The sequence below is a fragment of the Eurosta solidaginis genome, chromosome 2 (assembly GCF_040869045.1).
Source record: "Eurosta solidaginis isolate ZX-2024a chromosome 2, ASM4086904v1, whole genome shotgun sequence".
Classification (NCBI taxonomy): Eukaryota; Metazoa; Arthropoda; class Insecta; order Diptera; family Tephritidae; genus Eurosta; species Eurosta solidaginis.
The window spans coordinates 130,056,915-130,077,697 of NC_090320.1; the positions used below are offsets into that span (position 1 = coordinate 130,056,915).

Consider the following 20,783-nt stretch of genomic DNA (forward strand, 5'->3'; position numbering starts at 1 on the left):
GCGGTGTAAGATTTGGTACTTTGTACCTCCTCGTGAATAGGACAAGCTCAGTTTTATCCTGGTTGACTTCCAAACCTGTGGCGGGTTGTACTCCTGGAGCTCCAGGAGGTCAGCTGGGTCCGTTGGCGTCACTGGAACCCAGGCTCTAGCCCTTGGTCGTGAGGGGATATCTCGCGCCTCCACTACCTTGAGGCGCGCGCCCGGATATACCACCGCTATCAGCATGACGGCAGCCATATAGAAGTTTACCGACCTGGCGTCGTCACAGGCAATTGGCTTGAAATTGCCTTGGAACCACCCTGCATCGGTGTAAGATGGCGGTGGACCAGGGTTGTCTTTCTTAACCTTAACGGCCACCGTAGCGAACGCGGCCTCGATCCACTTGCACTGTTGTTTCGGGATCCTTCCATCTTCGCTGCCCTCGTCTATAATGCCAATGATCTGCCGACCCTTGGCAATTTCGGCGAAAGACCGCGTCCAGCCTCCCTGCGTCTTGGCCCTTTTCGATGCCGTGTGGTTGGATTCATCCATGGACCGCTGGCGTTTCGAGGTTTCAATACCCTCGACTAAAACTTTTGAAATTACTTGAACTAAAAAATTTAAAATAAATAATAGTTTAAAAAAACTAAATTTGACTACATTTCATATCTTACCTCTCAAATAGTTGCCAATAGAATAATTGTAACATTCAATATCAAGCACCCCACGCTTTTTACTATGAATTAAATTATTCTGTTAATAACTTAAATTTTATTATAATTTTATTTTGAGGTGATTAACTATAAATGATTTTTTGACCTTCTACTACTGTTATATAAACTTTTTAATTGAAAATTATTTTCTATTTTTTAGTTCGGTTAGCTATAAAAGCGTGTTTTTTTTTAGTTTTTTTTTAACTATTATTTATTATATTTTGTCCTGCTTCAAGTTTTGCAGGATCATTTTAAAAAAATTTTAAGGATTTTAAAAGGAAGTCTGCCTATATTTCAAGCAGCAGACAAGGGAAGCTGCCTATTTAACTCAGCACTTCTAAAGATGATAAGGAGACTGCCTGTTTATTTTCAGCAGTATGGCAGGGTCGCCATGTAATATTTTGTCTACAGGTAAAAGGCTTGTCGCGAGCAAGCTCCAAACAGTAGCATACCAAGGTTCAGGTTACCACGGTGCACGGTGTACAAAACATATGTTTGTACAAATGAATGAATGTGTCAATTGAATCTCAGGCCGTACCAAAGCGAGCCAAAATATATCTATGTATAAATGTATTAAGGAGGGTGGGGCCGTGTGTAGAAGTCCACGAAAGGAGGGAAAGCATCTGACTGCCATTCACCTGGGAATGGCCAGAGCGATTCTTTTGCATGCGGTTCAAGCAGCTCACTACTGCCGGTCGCTTGCGGCCAAGTATCCTCTGGGTAGCCGCTAAACATCCGTTTAGCGGTGAGCTAATGTGAGAAGGCGACAACCTGGCTAGGCCACTCTGATATAATCGGAGATCTCATCGGCAGCGTCTGTACACCCCTAGGTGCGGCTGCAAGCGGGCGTCTGTCTTGGAGCAATCGGCTCGCTATATAAACGTGCCAAGTAATATTTTCACCCCCGCTGAGCGGGTTGTGCGCTGGGCTTGGGACCCGCCACGTAAAACCATACTCCAATGAAATATAACAACAAGCCTCGGATAAATACACTCTCTATTGATGACGACCATGGCAAACGTTTGAAGGACAATGAATTGAGGGCATGCACCTGGAACGTCCGCTCCCTGAACGGGATTGGTGCAGATGCGCGGCTGGTTGATGTCCTCGTCAAAGAAAAATCTGACATCACCGCCATCCAAGAAATGCGTTGGACGAAGCAAGGAAGAAAGAAGATGAAAAATTGTGACATATATTGGAGTGGCCATGCGAAGAAGCGCAGTTTCGGCGTCGGATTCGTGGTGGGAGAGAGACTTTGTCGCCAAGTGCCGGCGTTCACGCCTGTGGACGAGCATATCGCCGCTATCCGAATAAAAGCAAAATTTTTTAATATATCATTCATCTCAGGTGAAAGACACTTTTTATGAACAATTAGAACGCACATACGAGCGCTGCCCCCGCCATGATATAAAAGTCGTGCTTGGCGACTTTAACGCCAGGGTGGGCAAATAAGGTGTTTTTGGCCCTACAGTCGGAAAGTTCAGCCTACACAATGAAACTTCTCCTAATGGACTGAGGCTGATTGACTTCATATCCAGCATGAGGTTCATGCATAAATATATACATCAAGCTACATGGCTGTCTCCTGATCGAAATACTCGCAATCAGATCGATCACGTTGTGATAGACGGACGGCATGTTATAGATGTGCGCACGATCCGAGGACCTAACATCGACTCGGACCATTATCTCGTTGCAGCCAAAATACGCACCCGCCTCAACGCGGATAAAACCAAGGAACAAAAAATACAAGGAAAGCTAGGCGTAGAAAAGCTTCAATCACAACAGACTGCCAATGATTTCGCAACTCGACTCTCACACCTGCTCTCTGAGAGTACAACTCATCCTGAAGGAATACAGGAGCAGTGGGAGCATATCTCCAAAGCACTTCGTACTGCCGCCGAGGAAAAAATTGGTTACCGGCGGCCACGAAAAAACAACTGGTATGATGAAGAATGCCGCATTGCAACCGAAAGAAAAGACGCTGCCTACAGGGATGCGTTAAAAGCGAGCGCGACAAGAGGAGTGTGTGAACGCTATCGTGAGTTGAAAAGGGAAGCGAGACGCCTTTTCAGGAAGAAAAAAGCAGAAGCAGAAAGGCGTGAGTGCGAGGAGCTTGAGCTGCTAGCCACCAGGAATAACGCCCGAAAATTCTACCAAAAAATACGGCGACAGACGGAAGGTTTTAAGACCGGGGCAACCTCCTGTAGGAATGAAAACGGCGACCTTGTAACTGATGTCCAGAGAGTGCTTAGATTATGGAGGGAATACTTCTCTGCTCTCCTAAATGGAGGCAGCAATTCACCGCGCAGAGATGAAGAATCCGATCCCGCAATCGATGATGATGGAATATATGTCCCCCCGCCCGATTATGACGAAGTTAGAATAGCAATAACCAGATTGAAGAACAACAAGGCCTTGGGCGCTGATGGATTGCCTGCGGAGCTATTCAAGTTCGGCGGCGAGGAGTTGGTAAGGCGCATGCAGCAGCTTCTTAGCAAAATATGGGCGGACGAAAGCATGCCCGACGGTTGGAATCTAAGTGTTCCCAGAAGGGGGATACTGCAAAATGCACCAACTATCGTGGATTCAGCCTTCTTAATATCGCATATAAGGTCCTTTCAAGTGTTTTGTGCGAAAGATTGAAGCCCACCGTGAACCGGCTGATTGGACCTTATCAGTGCGCGCTGATTGGACCTTATCAGTGCGGCTTCAGACCTGGTAAATCTACCATCGACCAGATTTTCACAATGCGCCAAATCTTAGAAAAAACCCGTGAAAAGAGAATCGACACACATCACCTCTTCGTCGACTTTAAAGCCGCCTTCGACAGCACGAAAAGGAGCTGCCTATGTGCCGCTATGTCTGAATTTGGTTTCCCCGCAAAACTTATACGGCTGTGCAAAATGACGTTAAGCAGCACCATCAGCTCAGTCAGAATTGGGAAGGACCTCTCCGAGCCGTTCGAAACTAAACGAGGTTTCAGACAGGGTGACCCCCTATCGTGCGATTTCTTTAATTTGATGCTAGAGAAAACTATACTAGCTGCAGAACTTAACCGCACTGGAACAATATACTATAAAAGCGTGCAATTACTGGCATATGCTGATGACATTGATATCATCGGACTAAACACCCGCGCTGTTCGTTCTGCTTACTCCAAACTGGAAAAAGAAGCGGTAAAGATGGGTTTTATGGTGAATGAGGACAAAACGAAGTACCAGCTGTCATTGAGCAAAGAGTCAGCGCATATGCGCCTTGGCAACCACGCTACTGTTGGCAGCCATAATTTCGAAATAGTAAAAGACTTCGTTTATTTGGGAACCAGCATCAACACCAGCAACAACATCAGCACTGAAATCCAGCGAAGAATCAATCTTGCCAATAAATGCTACTTTGGACTAGGTAGGCAATTGAAAAGTAAAGTCCTCTCTCGGCGAACGAAAATCATACTCTACAAGTCACTTATCGTACCCGTCCTGCTATATGGGGCAGAAGCATGGACCATGACAACAGCAGATGAAGCGGCTTTAGGAGTGTTCGAGAGAAAAGTTCTTCGAAAGATTTATGGACCTCTACGCGTTGGCGATGGCGAGTGCCGAAGAAGATCTAATGATGAGCTGTACGAGCTATACGCAGACATCCAGCGAATTAAAACGCAGCGGCTGCGCTGGCTAGGCCATGTTATGCGAATGAAAGATGATGCTCGGCCAAGAAAGTGTTTCTATCGGAACCCGCCTATGGAAGCAGAGGTAGAGGGCGACCCCCACTCCGTTGGAAGGACCAGGTGGAAAACGATTTAAACTCCCTTGGTGTGACCAATTGGCGCCGGTTGGCGGAGCGAAGGAGCGACTGGCGCGCCTTGTTGGACGGCCATAACCGTTGAGCGCCAATTAAGTAAGTAATAAATGTACTAATATGCATGTAAGAGCCAATGTATTTTAAGACATTCCAAAACGGGTCGAAATATATGTTTGTACAAATGAGATGAGTGAATAACTGGACATGTGCGTACCTGATTCTACGTGTTGTTTTGCACTTGACCGTCTCTGTATGCTACCAGCTGTTGGCTTGTAATTTGGTTCTCTCCGTGTTGTCTCTCTGTCTCTTCGCTGACTCGTGTGAGCATACCGCAAATGGTCCTCGCTGTTCTCTCTGCGTTGTTGTACCTCGGAAATACTGCCTGCTGTTCGATTCGACGATGTTGACGAAATTTGATTTTCACTAGCGTTCTTCTTGTTATCCTGTTTATGACTTTGCTTCCTGGATTCGTTGTTGTCGGCGGCGTCGGTTACGTGGTATGCTTTCAGCTCACTTAGGTGGGCTGTCCTCCTCCATCGTCTGAAAACTTTGTCTAGCTCCACGATCACTGGTGATACAAACTTCGTTACCCGGTGAGGTCCACTGTACCTGGGCGCTAGTTTGGCTGCAAAATTATCCACCGCTTTTGACAGCTGATGCTCCTTTACCAGCACTAGGTCGCTTATAGCCGGTGGCCATTGCCTCCTTCTTAAATTATAATGTTTTGCCTGCTCTGTTGATGCTTGCTCTTCCTTTCGTCATACCATCTCGAATATCTCCTTCATCTTCATCGATTTCTCCCCTGGATTAACTACTCTCTCACCTCTACCGAATGTATGCTCGTCACAAAAGCCATTGGGAATCCTTGGTTCTCTTCCTTGTACTATATATGCTGGACTGTACCCGGTCGATTCACATACGCTTGTGTTTAGTGCGAGTGTTATCTCTGGTATCAGCTCATCCCATGTTCTCTGCTCATTCCCTGAAAACTGTGCTATCATCCTTTTGATTTTGCGGTTAGCTCTTTCTGTCGGGTTCTCCTGCGGTGTGTATGGTTCTGTTAGCTGGTGTTTTACGCCAAGCTCCTCCAAATACTTCTTAAAACGTTTCTCACGAACTGCGCTCCGTTGTCCATGATTAATACATTTGGAATGCCAAATCGTGCAAAAATTCTTTCTCTAAATCCTCGTATTACGCTCTCTGTTGTTGCCTTATCTCTCTTATTTTGAAAATCTGCCAACGAAAACTAATGCCATTATATTACCATGTTTTGGGCTTAGCATTGGACCAACAAAGTCTACACACACTGTTGCCCACGGTTCTTCTGGAATTTTAGTTAACATCTTACCCGCAGCCTGTCGTTGACTATGTTTGTATACCTGCCATCCATGACATTTCTGTACGTATTTGCTTACGTATATGAACATTCCAGGCCAGTAATATCGCGTCGGCGCTCGTGCAATAGATTTTCGAACGCCCACGTGTCCTGCACTTGGTGTATCATGAGTGTCCGGCAGCACTCTGCGTCTCTGTGTGGTCGGTACACATAGCTTCCACGGTACTGCGTCTTCACCATCAACTTGACTCTCTATTTTCCTGCATAGTTTTCCGTCCTCGATCACATAATCTGGGAACTTCTCCGGAGCCTTTCTTACCTCTGCCATCTTCGCTTTTAGCCGCATGCACTCGTCTTTGCCTTGCTCTACCGTCAAAGTGCCTAGTTGATCGTCCATCGGCTGTCTCGAAAGTGCATCTGCGACCATGTTGAACTTTCCTTTCCGGTACTGTATGTCGAATGATTATTGTTGTAATTCCAGTGCCCATCTAGCAATCCGTCCCGTCGGGCTGTCTATTGCGTTCAACCATTTTAAAGCTAGGTGATCCGTGATTGCTGTGAATGTGTACCCCTCTAGGTAGAGTCTCATCTTCCTTATCGCCCAAACTATTGCCAAACGTTGGGGAGTAATTTGTTTCTGCCTTGTTCAGTCGGCGACTCGCATAAGCGATCACTCGCTCTTCGCTGTCTGATCCTTGAGTGAGCACTGCTCCCAGACCAAAATCGCTTGCATCCGTCTGTAAACAAAACTTCTTCGTAAAATTTGGACAAGCTAGTACAGGTGCTCGGGGGAGTGCGGCATTTAATGCCTCGAATGCCGACTGCTGCTCTCCAGACCACTTCCACTTCCTTCCTTTCTTAAGCATTGACGTCAATGGGTACGAAACTTGCGAAAAGTCAGACACGAATCTCCTGTACCACGATACCACTCCTAGGAACATTCGTAGTTCATGTAAGTTGTTTGGCGGTGTCAACTCTTTGATGGCTGCTATCTTGTCCGGGTTCCTCGCTAACGACATGACCTAGTTACTTTAAACTTTTCTTAAAAAGCTAACATTTTTCAGGGTTTATCTTAAGGTTTGCTCTCCGTAGCCGTTGAAATAATTCCGCCTGATGTCTTATGTGTTCCTCCAATGTTTTGCTCGTAATGATGATATCGTCTAGATATGCGAATTCGTAAGGTTCCAACTCTGTTCCTATAACGTGATCGAGTGCTCTCTGAAAAGTTGCTGGGGCTGAGTGTAGGCCGAACGGCATTACCTTCCATTGACATAATCCACGTCCAGGTACAGTGAATGCGGTATATTGCTTACTGTTTTCTTCCATGGGGATTTGCCAATATCCATTCTTTAAGTCAAGGCTGCTGATAAACCGAGCACTTCTCAACCTGTCCAGGATGTGTTGGATATAGGGTAACGGGTATGCGTCTGCTGCTGATCTTGCGTTTAGTTGGCGATAATCCACGCGTAGTCCCTAATAACCATTTTTCTTTCTTGCCAAAACTATGGGTGCGCTGTGCGGTCCTCTAGACGGTTCGATACAACCTTTCTCGATCAGTTGATCGATTTCCTTTTTATAATTTCTTGCATCTTGGGATTCTTCGGGTAATACTTTTGTCGTATTACCTTGGACGGTCGTCTTTCATCACTATATTGTGCGTGGCCACGTTGGATTCCCTGACGAACATTTTTAATTCTTTGCTGAGAAATTTACTCACCTACTCGCCTGTATTCGCAAGTTTTGGGCTGTTATCTTCGTGACAACTTCCATTACTACTTTCGACCATTGTTGTACATGTGACCGCTTCCTCCTTCTGATCGTCTATTTTCAAGGTTAGTGTTTGTTCTCCGCATCTCAATTGCATATTCACCTTTGCAAGGTAATCCCTTCCAATCACCCTTCGTCGACTAGTCCTGGTAGGATTAGCATTTATTTTCGCCGCACTTGGCTATCTATTCTCACTTCTGCATCTACCGCTTCTACGATCGTCTTAGGTCTGCCATCCCCCAGTATTACTCGCGTTTCTATGGGTTTGAATACACCTGTCTCCAGCCTTCTTGCCATTGTTCCACTTATAATATTTCGCGCCGCCCCTGTGTCGATTGCAGCCACCGCCTCCTCGCCATTTTACGTGATGTTTGCCAAGCCTTTGTCTGTCGTTATGTATTTAGTTGTCCCGAGGTTGCGTTTGGGAAGACCCCACTCCTCGGTGCCAATGAGGTCTCTGGCCGTTTCCCTGTGTGCGTCTACAACATTTTCGTGTGAGTGTGCCTACCTCTCCGCATGTCCAGCAGAATTCGATGCGAGCACTACGGCAACCGTATGTGACATGGCCGCCTCTTCCGCATCGTCTGCACGCCGTACTTGCATCGATGTATCTTGGTGTCTGGTCCGACTTCTGGGATGGTTGTCTGCTGTTCTCGCTCCTCCACCTGTATGTATTGGTAACGTTCTTCTAGACGCCGTGGTACAAATGGTCTTGCCGTTGGTCGCATCGGATCTCTGTCAGGGGTAAAGTTATTATAATTTTCTACCATACTTACCAATCCTTCCAGGCTGCTGATCTCGCTTCTTTTAACATACAGCTGGATTTCTCTGCGGGAGTTCCGGTGTATGCGCTTTTGCTTTTGATGTTCGGTGTAGGCGGCATGTCGCACCAGTTCCTCTAGTGCTAGCACATAATCCTTGAACTTCTCTCCTGATCGTTGCATGCGTGCCTGTATCTCGTCACCCAACAGTTCGAAATATCTGGAGCTGGGGAAAAGTTTTAGGAAACACTTCTTTAAAGTGCCCACTCTTTCCACCTCCGGTAGTTATTTCCGTACCAAACCAACGCTTTCTCTTTGAGTAGCTCCGACAATGCTCTTGGTATCGAGTTGACGTTGATTTCGTATCCTTCTGCTAGTTCCTTAACGCGTTCAATGAACCCTATAGGATCCTTGCCCCCGTCGTATTTTAAACCACATTTTCTTACCCGGTCCATAGTTGTTGCATATGTGCCTGACTGTTGCATCGTATATAGTGGTAGTTGTGTGACCTCGTGTTGGTTGGATGCCCTGCGGGTATTCTCGTCATCCGTTTTCGTAGCACTTTGATATGTTGACCGACTACATGATTGTGGTATGTTTAGTGTAGATTTCGTCCGTGCGTGTCGCAGAGCTAGGTCTTTGAGCCGCTCCTGCCATTTCTCGTTGTCCTTTTCCGCTTATATGAACGCCGCCAGTCGTTCCCTTAGTTCTTCTACCGTTCCTGTATCCTCCAGCCCGAACTCCGAATTGGAACTTAACAGCTCTTCTCGGGTGAGGTAATACACCCACGACAACTTTACCATTGTCTTATTTGTGTATCCTTTCCTTCCTTTGAATGTCCTTGCTTGATGATTTCCTCTATTTTGCTTAAGCCTGCTCGGGTGCCATATGTGTTTTTATTTATTGTCCCTGCTCGGACGCCATATGTGACGGACTTATTAACGCTGAGGTAGGCCCAGTCCGTCCAGGGTTCCTGTAATTGATGGGAGAAACTATTCCTATCGCAAGAAATAAACAAAGAAAATCTGAAACGTTATAATATTTATTTAAAGGCAAAATGTTATTAATAGCTACTTCTACTCTCTGGCCCTGTCTCGATAAGAGTAGCTGAGGTAGAACCCCTCTGCAAAGATCTCCGTCAGTTGGAGTAGAAACCTCCTACTGAATATAAAACTAAGCACGAAATGAAGTGGATACCTTCAGGTCGCGTTTCTGATCAGTGGTAGAGGGCCACTGACTCGTATGCCTATCTCCTAGCTTCTGATCTTACATGCTAATTTGCCGCCCTCATCTACGATTTTCGCACGTCGGCGGACCGTTTTTTCCTAAAAACAATTCATTATTAACAATTCCTCCGTTACAAAATTATGTAGAGCTGCGCGCAGGCATTCAGTAATTTAGCAATAACAATTATAAAAAGTAAAGTGGTAAACTCGAATAATAGCCTAACGCTACTTTCGTTGTATTCTATTAATATATACATACGCTTACATGCTAACATACATTTCCCTTCTCCTTTGTCATGCCTTTGGTTTGTGTGTATGTATATATGTATGCATATTTTTAATCATGTAGGATTATCCGTTATTCCGGCATTCAGCTTTACCCCAATTTTCGGGGGCCCTAATATACATAAAAATCAGTGTCCCTAGTGTCGTACATATGTTTGCATACTTGTCGGTATGCATGCCGTGCTTTCCAATGCTCTCTAGCATGGTTATGCGTGTGTTCGCTGTTACTATAAATTTGGTAGCGGCACTCTGCTTTGCTATTGTTCGAGCGTATGAACGCTCTCGCTTTACTGGCTGTCTTAATATATAATAAATAATAGTTTAAAAAAACTAAAAAAACACGCTTTTATAGTTAACCGAACTAAAAAATAGAAAGTAATTTTCAATTAAAAAGGTTTATATAACAGTAGTAGAAGGTCAAACAATCATTTATAATTAATCACCTCAAAATAAAATTATAATAAAATTTAAGTTATTAACAGAATAATTTAATTCAGATTAAAAAGCGTGGGGTGCATTTGACTATATTTCATATCCTACCTCTCAGATAGTTGCCAATAGAATGATTGTAACATTCAATATCAAGCACCCCACGCTTTTTACTGTGAATTAAATTATTCTGTTAATAACTTAAATTTTATTATAATTTTATTTTGAGGTCATTAACTATAAATGTTTGTTTGACCTTCTACTACTGTTATATAAACTTTTTCAATTGAAAATTATTTTCTATTTTTTAGTTCGGTTAGCTATAAAAGCGTGTTTTTTTAGTTTTTTTAAACTATTATTTATTTTTAATTTTTTAGTTCAAGTAATTTTAAAAGTTTTAGTCGAGAGTGATGAAACTTTGAACCGCCAGCGGTCCATGGATGAATCCAACCCCACGGCACCGAAAAGGGCCAAGAGGCAGGGAGGCTGGACGCGGTCTTTCGCCGAAATTGCTAAGAGTTGGTAGATCATTGGCATTATAGACGAGGGCAGCGAAGATGGCAGGATCCCGAAACAACAGTGGAAGTGGATCGAGGCCGCGCTCGCTACGGTGGCCGTTAAGGTTAAGAAAGACAATCCTGGTCCACCGCCATCTTACACCGATGCAGGGTGGTTCCAAGGCAATGTCAAGCTAATTGCCTGTGACGACGCCAGGTCGGTAAACCTATATATGGCTGCCGTCATGTTGATAGCGGTGGTATATCCGGACGCGCGCCTCAAGGTATTGGAGGCGCGTGGTATCCCCTCACGACCAAGGGCTAGAGCCTGGGTTCCAGTGACGCCAACTTACCCAGCTGACATCCTGGAGCTGCTCCAGGAGCACAACCCGCCACAGGTTTGGAAGTCAACCCTGATAAAACTGAGCTTGTCCTCTTCACGAGGAGGTACAAAGTACCAAATCTTACACCGCCAAGAATTGGGGGTATGTTCTTAGCGTTTAGCGATCAAGTCAAGTATTTAGGAGTCATTCTGGATAGGAAGCTATTATGGAGTGACCATATAGTGGAGCGATCCAAGAAGGCAGCAGCAGAGCTATTCACCTGTAAGAGAGCAATTGGCACCTCCTGGGGATTCCCCTTAAGGTGACCTACTGGATTTACACAGCCATTTTGCGCCAGGTCCTTCTTTATGGTGCCTTGGTCTGGTGGCCTGCACTAGCTAAAAGTACCTATCTTAAAATGCTTCAAAAGGTGCAACGGAGTTCAGAGCTCTGCATTACCGGGACTCTAGGCTCCACTCCAGATTCCGTTACATACATGCATGGATACATAGATACATAGATAGATACAGGCCAAGCTAATAAAAGCGTGTTAAAAAGGGCTCCAGTATGCTCTTTCGTAGATGTGCCATGCATCCACTTCTGTCATTAAAAAAGCAATACGTTTTTCGCATTATGTTCAAGATTTCAAATCTATAGCCGTTTGGGGTGGTCATAAGTTCAATTGACCTTATGTCCGTTAACCTTATGTCACCCCACCATCACATTATTTCATTGTCATCGAGCCTTTATACGTGTGCAAAGTTTCAATCAAACTTATGGCCACTCAAAGTGGTAATAACGCCAAGTGACCTTATGGCCGTTGACCTTATGTCACCACACCATCACATTAATGCATTGTCATCGGGCCTTGAAACGTATGCAAAGTTTCAGATTAATCAGACTTCTAGAAACCGGTGAAAATTAAGCTCAAAAATTCCGTTACATACAGGCCAAGCTAATAAAAGCGTGTTAAAAATCACGTTTCACTATGTTTGTTCCCGATGGACTACTAAACTACTGAACCGATTTTGAATTTGTTTTGCACCCCGTGTGTAGTTCGATAACTTGAAATATAGGATAGGTTATATCTCAGTTTATAGTCGCAATATTATTTTATTGCAAATTTTTTATTAGTTTATACATAATAATAAAATGTTACGTATACGCACCGGCACTCACATTTTCAGGTGGTGCGGATATACTTCCGTTTAATTGGTTGGTGTTTAATTAAACAACGTGCTTATCAATAAAAAATATTATAGCGAATGATATCAAGTATAGCACATCACCAGGCCCGCCGAGAAGGTGGGGGGAGACGGGGATTAGTTTAGCCCCAGGCTCGGGGTTTCTGAGGGGGCCCGCGATTTAGAGGTACTATGACATATTTTTAATTCAGGAGAGTCTTTAGTTGTACCATGTGCAATTTTTAAGCCGAATTTCAAAAGCAACGAAAATCTGCATTTCATTTTAATATTATAGTGTAGTGTGAAAAATAAAAATCTATATATATAAAAAGAAAGGCTAAAATGTGTGTTAGTTAGTCGCCGGTGTTTGAAGAGATGCGTGGGTCGATTTTGGTCAAACTTTCACACAAGTTGCGTAAACCTTACGCGGTAGTTACAACATAGGTTTGGTTGGGATCGACGTATAGACTAAAACGTGGGCCATTGAATGCCTAGATAGTGTTTATACAATATGGATATCAAACGAAAGCTGTTGATGAGTCCTTTAGTACAGAGTAATATATTATCCAGACACGGCTGGGACTGGGAATAGGACTAGGACTGGGACTTAGACTCGGAGTGTGACTGGGACTGGGACTGGAATAAAATACATACCACCCTCTGGGACAGGCGATAAGGGATGGAGAAGAATGAGAAGAAATTGAGGGAAGAGAAAAGAGAAAAGGAGATTGATAAAGAGATAGAATGAGACGAAGATGGAGATAGATGAAGCGAAAAAGACGGAGGGAGGAGTGAATAAAAGGAATAGGAAAAAGTGAAGAGGGGGGAGGACACAGTCAGATGGAAAAAGCTTATTAAAATGTATGCAGATACGCGAAATTTAGGGCAGAACAACGTCTGCCGGGTCTTCTAGTTGGTATATATATAATGTAGGTAGGTAGGTAGGTGAAATGGCTGCGACCCTGGTCACCCAAGTAGCTATTTAAAGCCGTTTTGATGCCATATAACTCGTCTAAAACCTACGGAATGTTACGGTCAATATATTACAACCATCCAGAGTTGTTGATAAAATTAAGAATATTCGGGATTGCTATCACAGATTCCAGTGAACCTTAGTCGAGCTCTAGCTAGAGCCGGACATTTACACATTTACGTATATATATATAATACTTCTATATCAATACCTTCCTATCTTCCAAATGTGCAAATTTTCTGTCACTATTACTTGCTGAAACTGTGCAAATGGATGTTCTGCGCATGCGCGGGCTTTGTGAGTGTTGGTGAATTGTAGTAGCGTGTGTAAAAAAAGTATTAAAGAGGTTCAACGGGTCACTATCCCCTTTACCCAACTTCTGCATACTAATTGTTATAAAGTCGCAGTTTAGTCGACTAACCCTTTTGGACCTTTTGGGACACATACATCCCATAAAAAGTTTTCTTATAACTAAAATCTTAATTTTCCATTTAAACTCATTAAAAACTGTCCCAGACCGGATATTGAAGTTCAGGTAACAGTTCTATGTGTCCCATTAGGTTAATTTTTTGGTATAAATATGTCCCGTTTTAGAGCTTGCCGATATTCTCTAACTTTTAGTAATTAAAAAAAAATGTATCATAAACCTGTTCCTGTCCCAACGGGACCTATACGTCCCACTCAAAACATCGAATGGGACACATATGTCCTACTCCCTAAACCTCCCTGGAGGGGATAAAGACTCCACTTCAAAATTTTCTACTTTTAAGGCCTATACTAAAGCTAATAATAATCAATAACCCAGGAATTTTCCTGCTGGTTGCTTTCAGGTTCGAAAAGGTAAAACAATGAAAAGGCCAACATATACAATACAAGGCTTGATGTATTTATTATTTAAACATGGCTGTAGTCATACAAGGTACATTATTTACATAAATAGTAAAAAAAAAACAAGGCGAAGAATTCATATAGTTGAAATGAAAAAAATTTAAATATACATGTATAAAAACATACTTATACATACATCCCAACAAGCATTTTGTAACAGCAGCCTTATAGTCTCACCCTGTTTACAAGTTGGTGCAATCCTGTTGTCTATTGTGAATGGACAACAAGTGTTGGAACAATTTGGAAACGGGGAGGTCGGCTCGAAAAATAAGAGCGGGCATCATTATTATAAGTTGGCACGAAGAAGACTCACGAATAAAGTGAAAAAACTAAAAACTATTTTTAATTGGATAAACTAAAAATTAAGTCTAGTGATAAAATTCGGAACTGAAATTCAAATTTAAAACTATATATTTTCTTTATAAAACTAACTTAAATAAAAGAACTTAGACTAAAAAACTAATGTGTTTGGTTTCTGAGAAGTGCGTGCGCGTTGAGTGTGCAAGCGCACAAGAACATTTTTCAGATGTTCCAAAATGGAACCCCAAAATATTACTTATTTTGAGTTTTATAATGAAGTAAATTTTTGATGAAGTAAACAAAATATGATTACTGGGCTGGCTGCTATTGGTGTTGAAATAATATCAGTTTTTTGTTCTAACATACTCTTTTTCGTCCGTCCTTTTTTTCGTTTCAAAAAATAAACGAGGCTAAGGGCTCATTTACATACGTATATCTGTGCACTCAGCACAAATCGGTAATGCTATTCTGCAGAGTTCTTAAAACAATAAAAATTTTATAATACTAATGGAAAACAAAAGCTTACTTTTTCATTTGGAGAACAAAGTAGCCGAATGTACAATATTAATAGAAGCAAGACGGCTTGTTGAAATATACATATATTTAGGCCCTTTTTCACAAAAATTAAAGGACAGCCTTGAGATATTGTCTCATTCTCTCGTTGTATATCTGTACTGTAATGTTTGACAGGCTGCACAGTTCAGTAGTAGCGATATAGAAGTATTACATATATGGCTATTGGTCACTTGACCCGCATGATTTTCTCTGCTTGTACTTCCAATTGTGGGTGATCGGTTCGTTGACTTGGAGTTGCAGGATTTTTATTCCTTGTACATTCGGGGTGTCCTTATATTGTCTGTGGGCAGAAATTCATGTTTCAATGTATATATTTGTGATAAACCTATGTATAGGCAATGAGTATGTATGTATTTAGGTATAGAAATAATTCATTAGCTGAAATATAGTTCAAGATAATTCTTGAATGTATTACATTTATCATAGCAATCATTGGTATTCAGAATAATTTATGTTTACTATAATAGTTATTAAAATGTTGTGATGATTCTAAACCTCCGGATTTTGGGTCCTCACAGTTTTAAACGCCGCAAAATAAAGTGCATGTTGTAGAAAATTTTGACACGGTGGTTGCTAGGAATCGCAACAGTACTTATGTACTAAATACAGATTTTGGTTTCCTATGAAACACAGTTAACGCCAAAAAATGCATATATATGAGTCGTTCAGTGGATAAAGGGAATGAGTCCATTTTTGGCGTTTTTGAGATTTAGCGTGGATACACTTCCTTTTATATATAACAATGTATTTTTAGTTACATATACCAATATATTTTTTTATTTCATCGGAAAACCCTTTTTAAAGGCAAAACATTTTTTTATACGGAACAGGAAATTTTTAGTTTCAGTGGAAAAAAGGACTAAGTCCACGCTAGCATTAATATTGCATCAATCAATTGTTAACTTTGCTTTTAATCACTCTTATTTTTTTTATTTCTTGCCTCTCTTCGAGCTTTCGCTACCTGCCAATTTTTTATGTTCTTTAAATTGTTGTTGTACTTATTTAAATTCCAACTTAAACGTAAGAAAAATGTACGACCTTTATGTTGAGGAGTGTAAGTAGGACAGCCTTAACCCAGTAAAAGAAAAATTTGACTACCATATTTTTTCTATGAAATTTAACTTACATTTCAAACAAATGTGCGATTTACTAGAAATGAGAATAAAGTTATCGGTTGACAATATTATCTCAATACAAGAGTGCCACTTATTAACAGCTCAAAGAGCCCAAACCAAATGACAGCGGATAAGCTAACTGCTTCCGAAAGCACTTATGTGGTTTGTTTCGATTTGCAAAAAGCCTTAGCTTTTCCCAAGTTAACCACATCAAGTGCTTGTTACAAACGTAATTTGTACGTATATAACTTAGGATTCCATGAATTTCAAAACAATGCTAGAGATATGTTTGTTTGGCCAGAAACTGAGGGATCAAGAGGCTCGCAAGAAATTAGTTCAAAATACCGATATAAAAGCTAAGTCGATTGAAATGAAATTTTTAGAAAGCGGACATACCTACCTACCAAATGACGTCGATTTCGCCGTTATTGAGTCTAATACTATGTTCAAACAGAAAAATAAATTGTGGAAATTTCGATTTAAATTGAGTGTTGTTCATACAACTCAATTTAGCTTACACAATAGTAATTGGATAGCAGGTTGGCTCATCTCTACAGCAACAATATACCTTTGTTCAGACTGTCAAAATGTGCGTGTTGGTATTAGGCGAATGGAATGGGATAAAAACATAAAACTTTGAAATTTTTGCGTGTTGTAAGAAAATGTGTTCAATGTTTTGGTTTCATTTTGAGTTTTCCATTTTCTTTTGACAATCCCTACTCCAGTTAAATGGAAAAAATAAAATCAGCTGATGATATGAGCCAACCATATGGTTGAGCCATGCGTAACTGACGTTTAAATCTACTCAATAAACACACTTTACAAGATTGCATTTGCAGTTTGAAACAATTTATTACGCAATTTTTTTTAATTGGCAATTTATTATTACAATTTAGTATATGATAAATTGCGTAATAAATTGCCCAAATGATATAAATTGCCAATTTGGTGTGTATTCTTCAAATGATTGGATAAATATAATCATAACATGCGAAAGAAAGGAACAGTTTCAAATGGTTAAAATGACCTATTTTGATTTTTTCTCTACAAAATCTTTGGAAACTTTCGTTTGTAATCGCAAAACCAATACCGCGGGAAAACCGGTAAACCGGCATCAAATTAGGTGGATCAAACTTGAGAGATTGAAAGCATGGGTAATACAGTATAAACATAATTTCTATAAAAATTTTGGATTTGAAAATATAAACATAAGAAAGAAAGGTAAAGTAATGTTATTGAATAGCGTGAGTCAAAGTCTATTGTATCCTAAAACTAGAGCTATAACAAAAGGAACGAAAAATGATATGATTGATTTAGTAAAATATATCCCTCCCGTGTACCATACTTTCTATAAAAACTTAAAAACAGTATCAAGTCGGAAAGATTATTCTGAAGAAGACATAATATTTTGTTATATTTGTTATACTTGCGATTCATTTAAAAAGAAGATTTTTTTTAGTTATTTTTTGTTTTAAAAAGAAGGAATGTTTTATGTTATTTTTTCTTTTAAAAAGAAGAAATTTTTTATGTTATTTTTTAAGTTCATTATAAATAAAACTGTGCGAATGCGCTGAACTAACCAACAAATTATCTGCAGCCTTTCTTTGCAAAATTATAAAAAATGTACTCTCCAAAATATACTAATTCAATTAAAACACTACGCGAGGTAAGCCAATATTTAGATGGATATTTTTTATTTTTATTTCCGAACGAATGCTCAAATTCAAAACATCATTAAGTTGCATTTTTCGCTATCGATTTCAACAACAAAATATTTGGTGCACTTATTCCCGTTTTCCACTGAAACTCTTAATAATAAAAACGTATTTGTATCATATTAACAGGGTCTGTGAGCACATACATTTACATACTAACATTATATATTTACAAATTGTAAAAGAAGCGGCCACCGTGGTGTGATGGTAGCGTGCTCCGCCTACCACACCGAATGCCCTGGGTTCACGCCCCGTGCAAAGCAGCATCAAAATTTTAGAAATAAGGTTTTTCAATTAGAAGAAATTTTTTCTAAGCGGGGTCGCTCCTCGGCAGTGATTGGCAAGCACTCCGAGTGTATTTCTGTCACGAAAAGCTCTCAGTGAAAACTCATCTGCCTCGCAGATGCCGTTCGGAGTCGGCATAAAACAAGTAGGTCGCGTCCCGCCAATTCGTAGGAAAAATTAAAAAGGAGCACAACGCAAATTGGAAGAGGAGCTCGGCCTAAAATCTCTTCAGAGGTTATCGCGCCTAACATTTAGTTATTTTATAAAAGAAGCCCTAATAATTAATTTTGCAATTTTAGTTTTGAGCTTTCTTGTAACAACTAGTTTAAAAGTCAACGTCAACTGTTCTGTCGTTTTTCTCCATTTCAAATTTTTGGACTCATTCCTTTTATCCACTGAACAATTCATATCAAAGAATTTGACCATTAGATATGCGATCTTTGCCAAAAGGTACCGAACGCGTTTGAGTCTAGTTATTTTGCATTTGTTTGCCCGTTTAAGTTTTGTACTTGTAAAGTATTTAAGAAAAAATCGTTTTTTTTTTAATTTTAGGGTTGTTCGAGGCAAATTGGCCTCAAATAAGGACCCGAATACGTTGAAATACAAATAGATTTATTCAGGTTGGGCAAAAAATACGTACCATTTTTCTGTCTGTCAATATAATTAGCTAAAATGAATGCAAAAATAGTGAAAAAATAATTTATTTATAGTTTGACTTCCCATCAGGGAAATAAAATCATACTCAAAATTCATCAAAATGTAAAATGTTCCAATTTCATAACTCCCTTAAACCACTTATTCCGTTGCTGTTTACAGTAGGTTTCCTGAACTATCCGTCGATCAGTCATTATTAAGTTACTAGTGGAAAAGAGAATCAGAACAGATATTTGTTATATAAATAAGAAATTTTAAATTTATAATCCTTATATGTGTAGTTGAGCTGATTTGTGGCTGTTTGGTTTCTTGGGTTGAGCATTTTGATTTTATTTATTTATTTATTTGCGATCTTGAAGATCTATATAATTTAATAAGGTACAAAGTATTTTTAATGTTTACATATTTGTTTCAATTCATTTAATTTCTTTGACTTCAACTATAGAATAATCTATAAAATTATTTACTAAAAAAATTTAACTACTTTACAGGTAGCGCTTTACAGTAGCTGTATAATAACTTTCTGAATTTTTTGGTATTATTACAGTTTTTAATATCAATTGGCAGATCATTATATTCTCTAATTCCTTCGTAGTATATACTTTTTTATCGAATTCGGATCTCACTACGGGCAAGTAAAAGTTGTTATTGTGTCTTGTTTGATAGCATTGAGTATTGAGTGACCAAAAATTAAAACATAGGTTGCTTTTGGTTTTCCTAACGAGTTTCGACATTTATTTTACGTCTTCATCTGGCAACTCTATTTAATGTTAAACATATCAGTGGCGAATCTGTACCCAGCAAAGCCATCAAATATTTTTTAATATGTATATATTATGAGGTGGGTTTGGTCAAAGGCTGAGGTATGCTCAAGTCAATCCAGAGTCGGATGGAGGTCCCACTTCCCCCACCTAAATAGATACACAGTAAATTAGTGTTTTGATTTCGAACACACACACACGCGGCTCTCAGGATAAAATATCTACAACCTTGAATCCAGGAGAGAGAGAGAGAGAGAGATGTTCACTAGGTAGTGTCGCTGACAATATAGCGTAACCCAAGGACGACGGCTCTCCACAGAGAGAGGGAGATAGAGTGCTAGCTAAGCGGTGGCTGAGATGGTGAAGACGACGGTGGCTCTCGCTAAGAGGTGCTAATGACGGCGGTAGTTAGGATCACGCCCGAAGAGAGAGTACTGAGTGACGGTAGTTCTCACCAAATAGCTATGACAACGGTGGTGGCTAGACTTCGGAATGGGATGTCCAAGGATCGGGATGGCGATGATGTTGTACCTATGGCGAAGTGTCGATATTAGTAGGAGGCTAACTAACGTTACTCAGAGGAGATGATAACAAAATATTAGGGTTGCCCAATAGGCCGGGGGGGAGTACCATCGGCAGAACCGACCTTGTAACTTTACCCCCCCCCCCCCTCGACCCAAAGGGAGTCCATGGAATATGGGTAAGGCTACCCAATAGGCCTGGGGGCAGTACCATCGGCACCGCCAGTGGCGGCCGACAAGCACTTCACTTACCTATGGCGAAGTGTGCCTGGTATATTCCGGCCAATCATTTTATTCATAGGTAACTATGAACACGGTGGGAATTATGCTCGCATTGTCGCGCACAGCGCGCCACGAATGAAAATTCCCAAGCATTGTGCGTTCACCATCGCTGGCTTGGTTTGTGCTTGCGCGATGGTTGTTGGGCCGGTATGTATGTATATATGTATGTCGGTACATACACTACTAGGGGTGGGCAGTAAATGGAAAATATTGTCACGGATATTAGCATCACTAAGTTATCCCATCACTAAGGCGATGCTAAGGCCATGCCAAGCAGTATTTACGTTAATAATCAAATCAAGTATACACATATATAAGGCAGCCCAGAGAGATGTCACACACAGATGCATTTACTTATACGCCTATGTGCGCGCGAGAGACTGTAAACTACAAACATTCACATCAATAGTTC

General features: G+C 40.9%; 1 protein-coding gene across 6 annotated transcripts in view; it reads right to left on the minus strand.

The window, feature by feature from the left end:
• Window positions 1-20,783, minus strand: part of Ca-beta (Ca2+-channel-protein-beta-subunit) — a 1,568,477-nt gene that overhangs the window by 152,583 nt on the left and 1,395,111 nt on the right. Inside the window, exon 9 of one of the 6 annotated variants that reach the window (XM_067766222.1) lies at window positions 18,837-19,011. The exons of the other annotated variants lie outside the window; for them this stretch is intronic. Within the exon in view, the coding sequence (XP_067622323.1) occupies window positions 19,004-19,011 (8 nt within the window). The 3' untranslated portion in view covers window positions 18,837-19,003. Of the gene's footprint in view, window positions 1-18,836; window positions 19,012-20,783 lie in introns of those variants that run through there. 6 annotated transcript variants of the gene reach the window in all.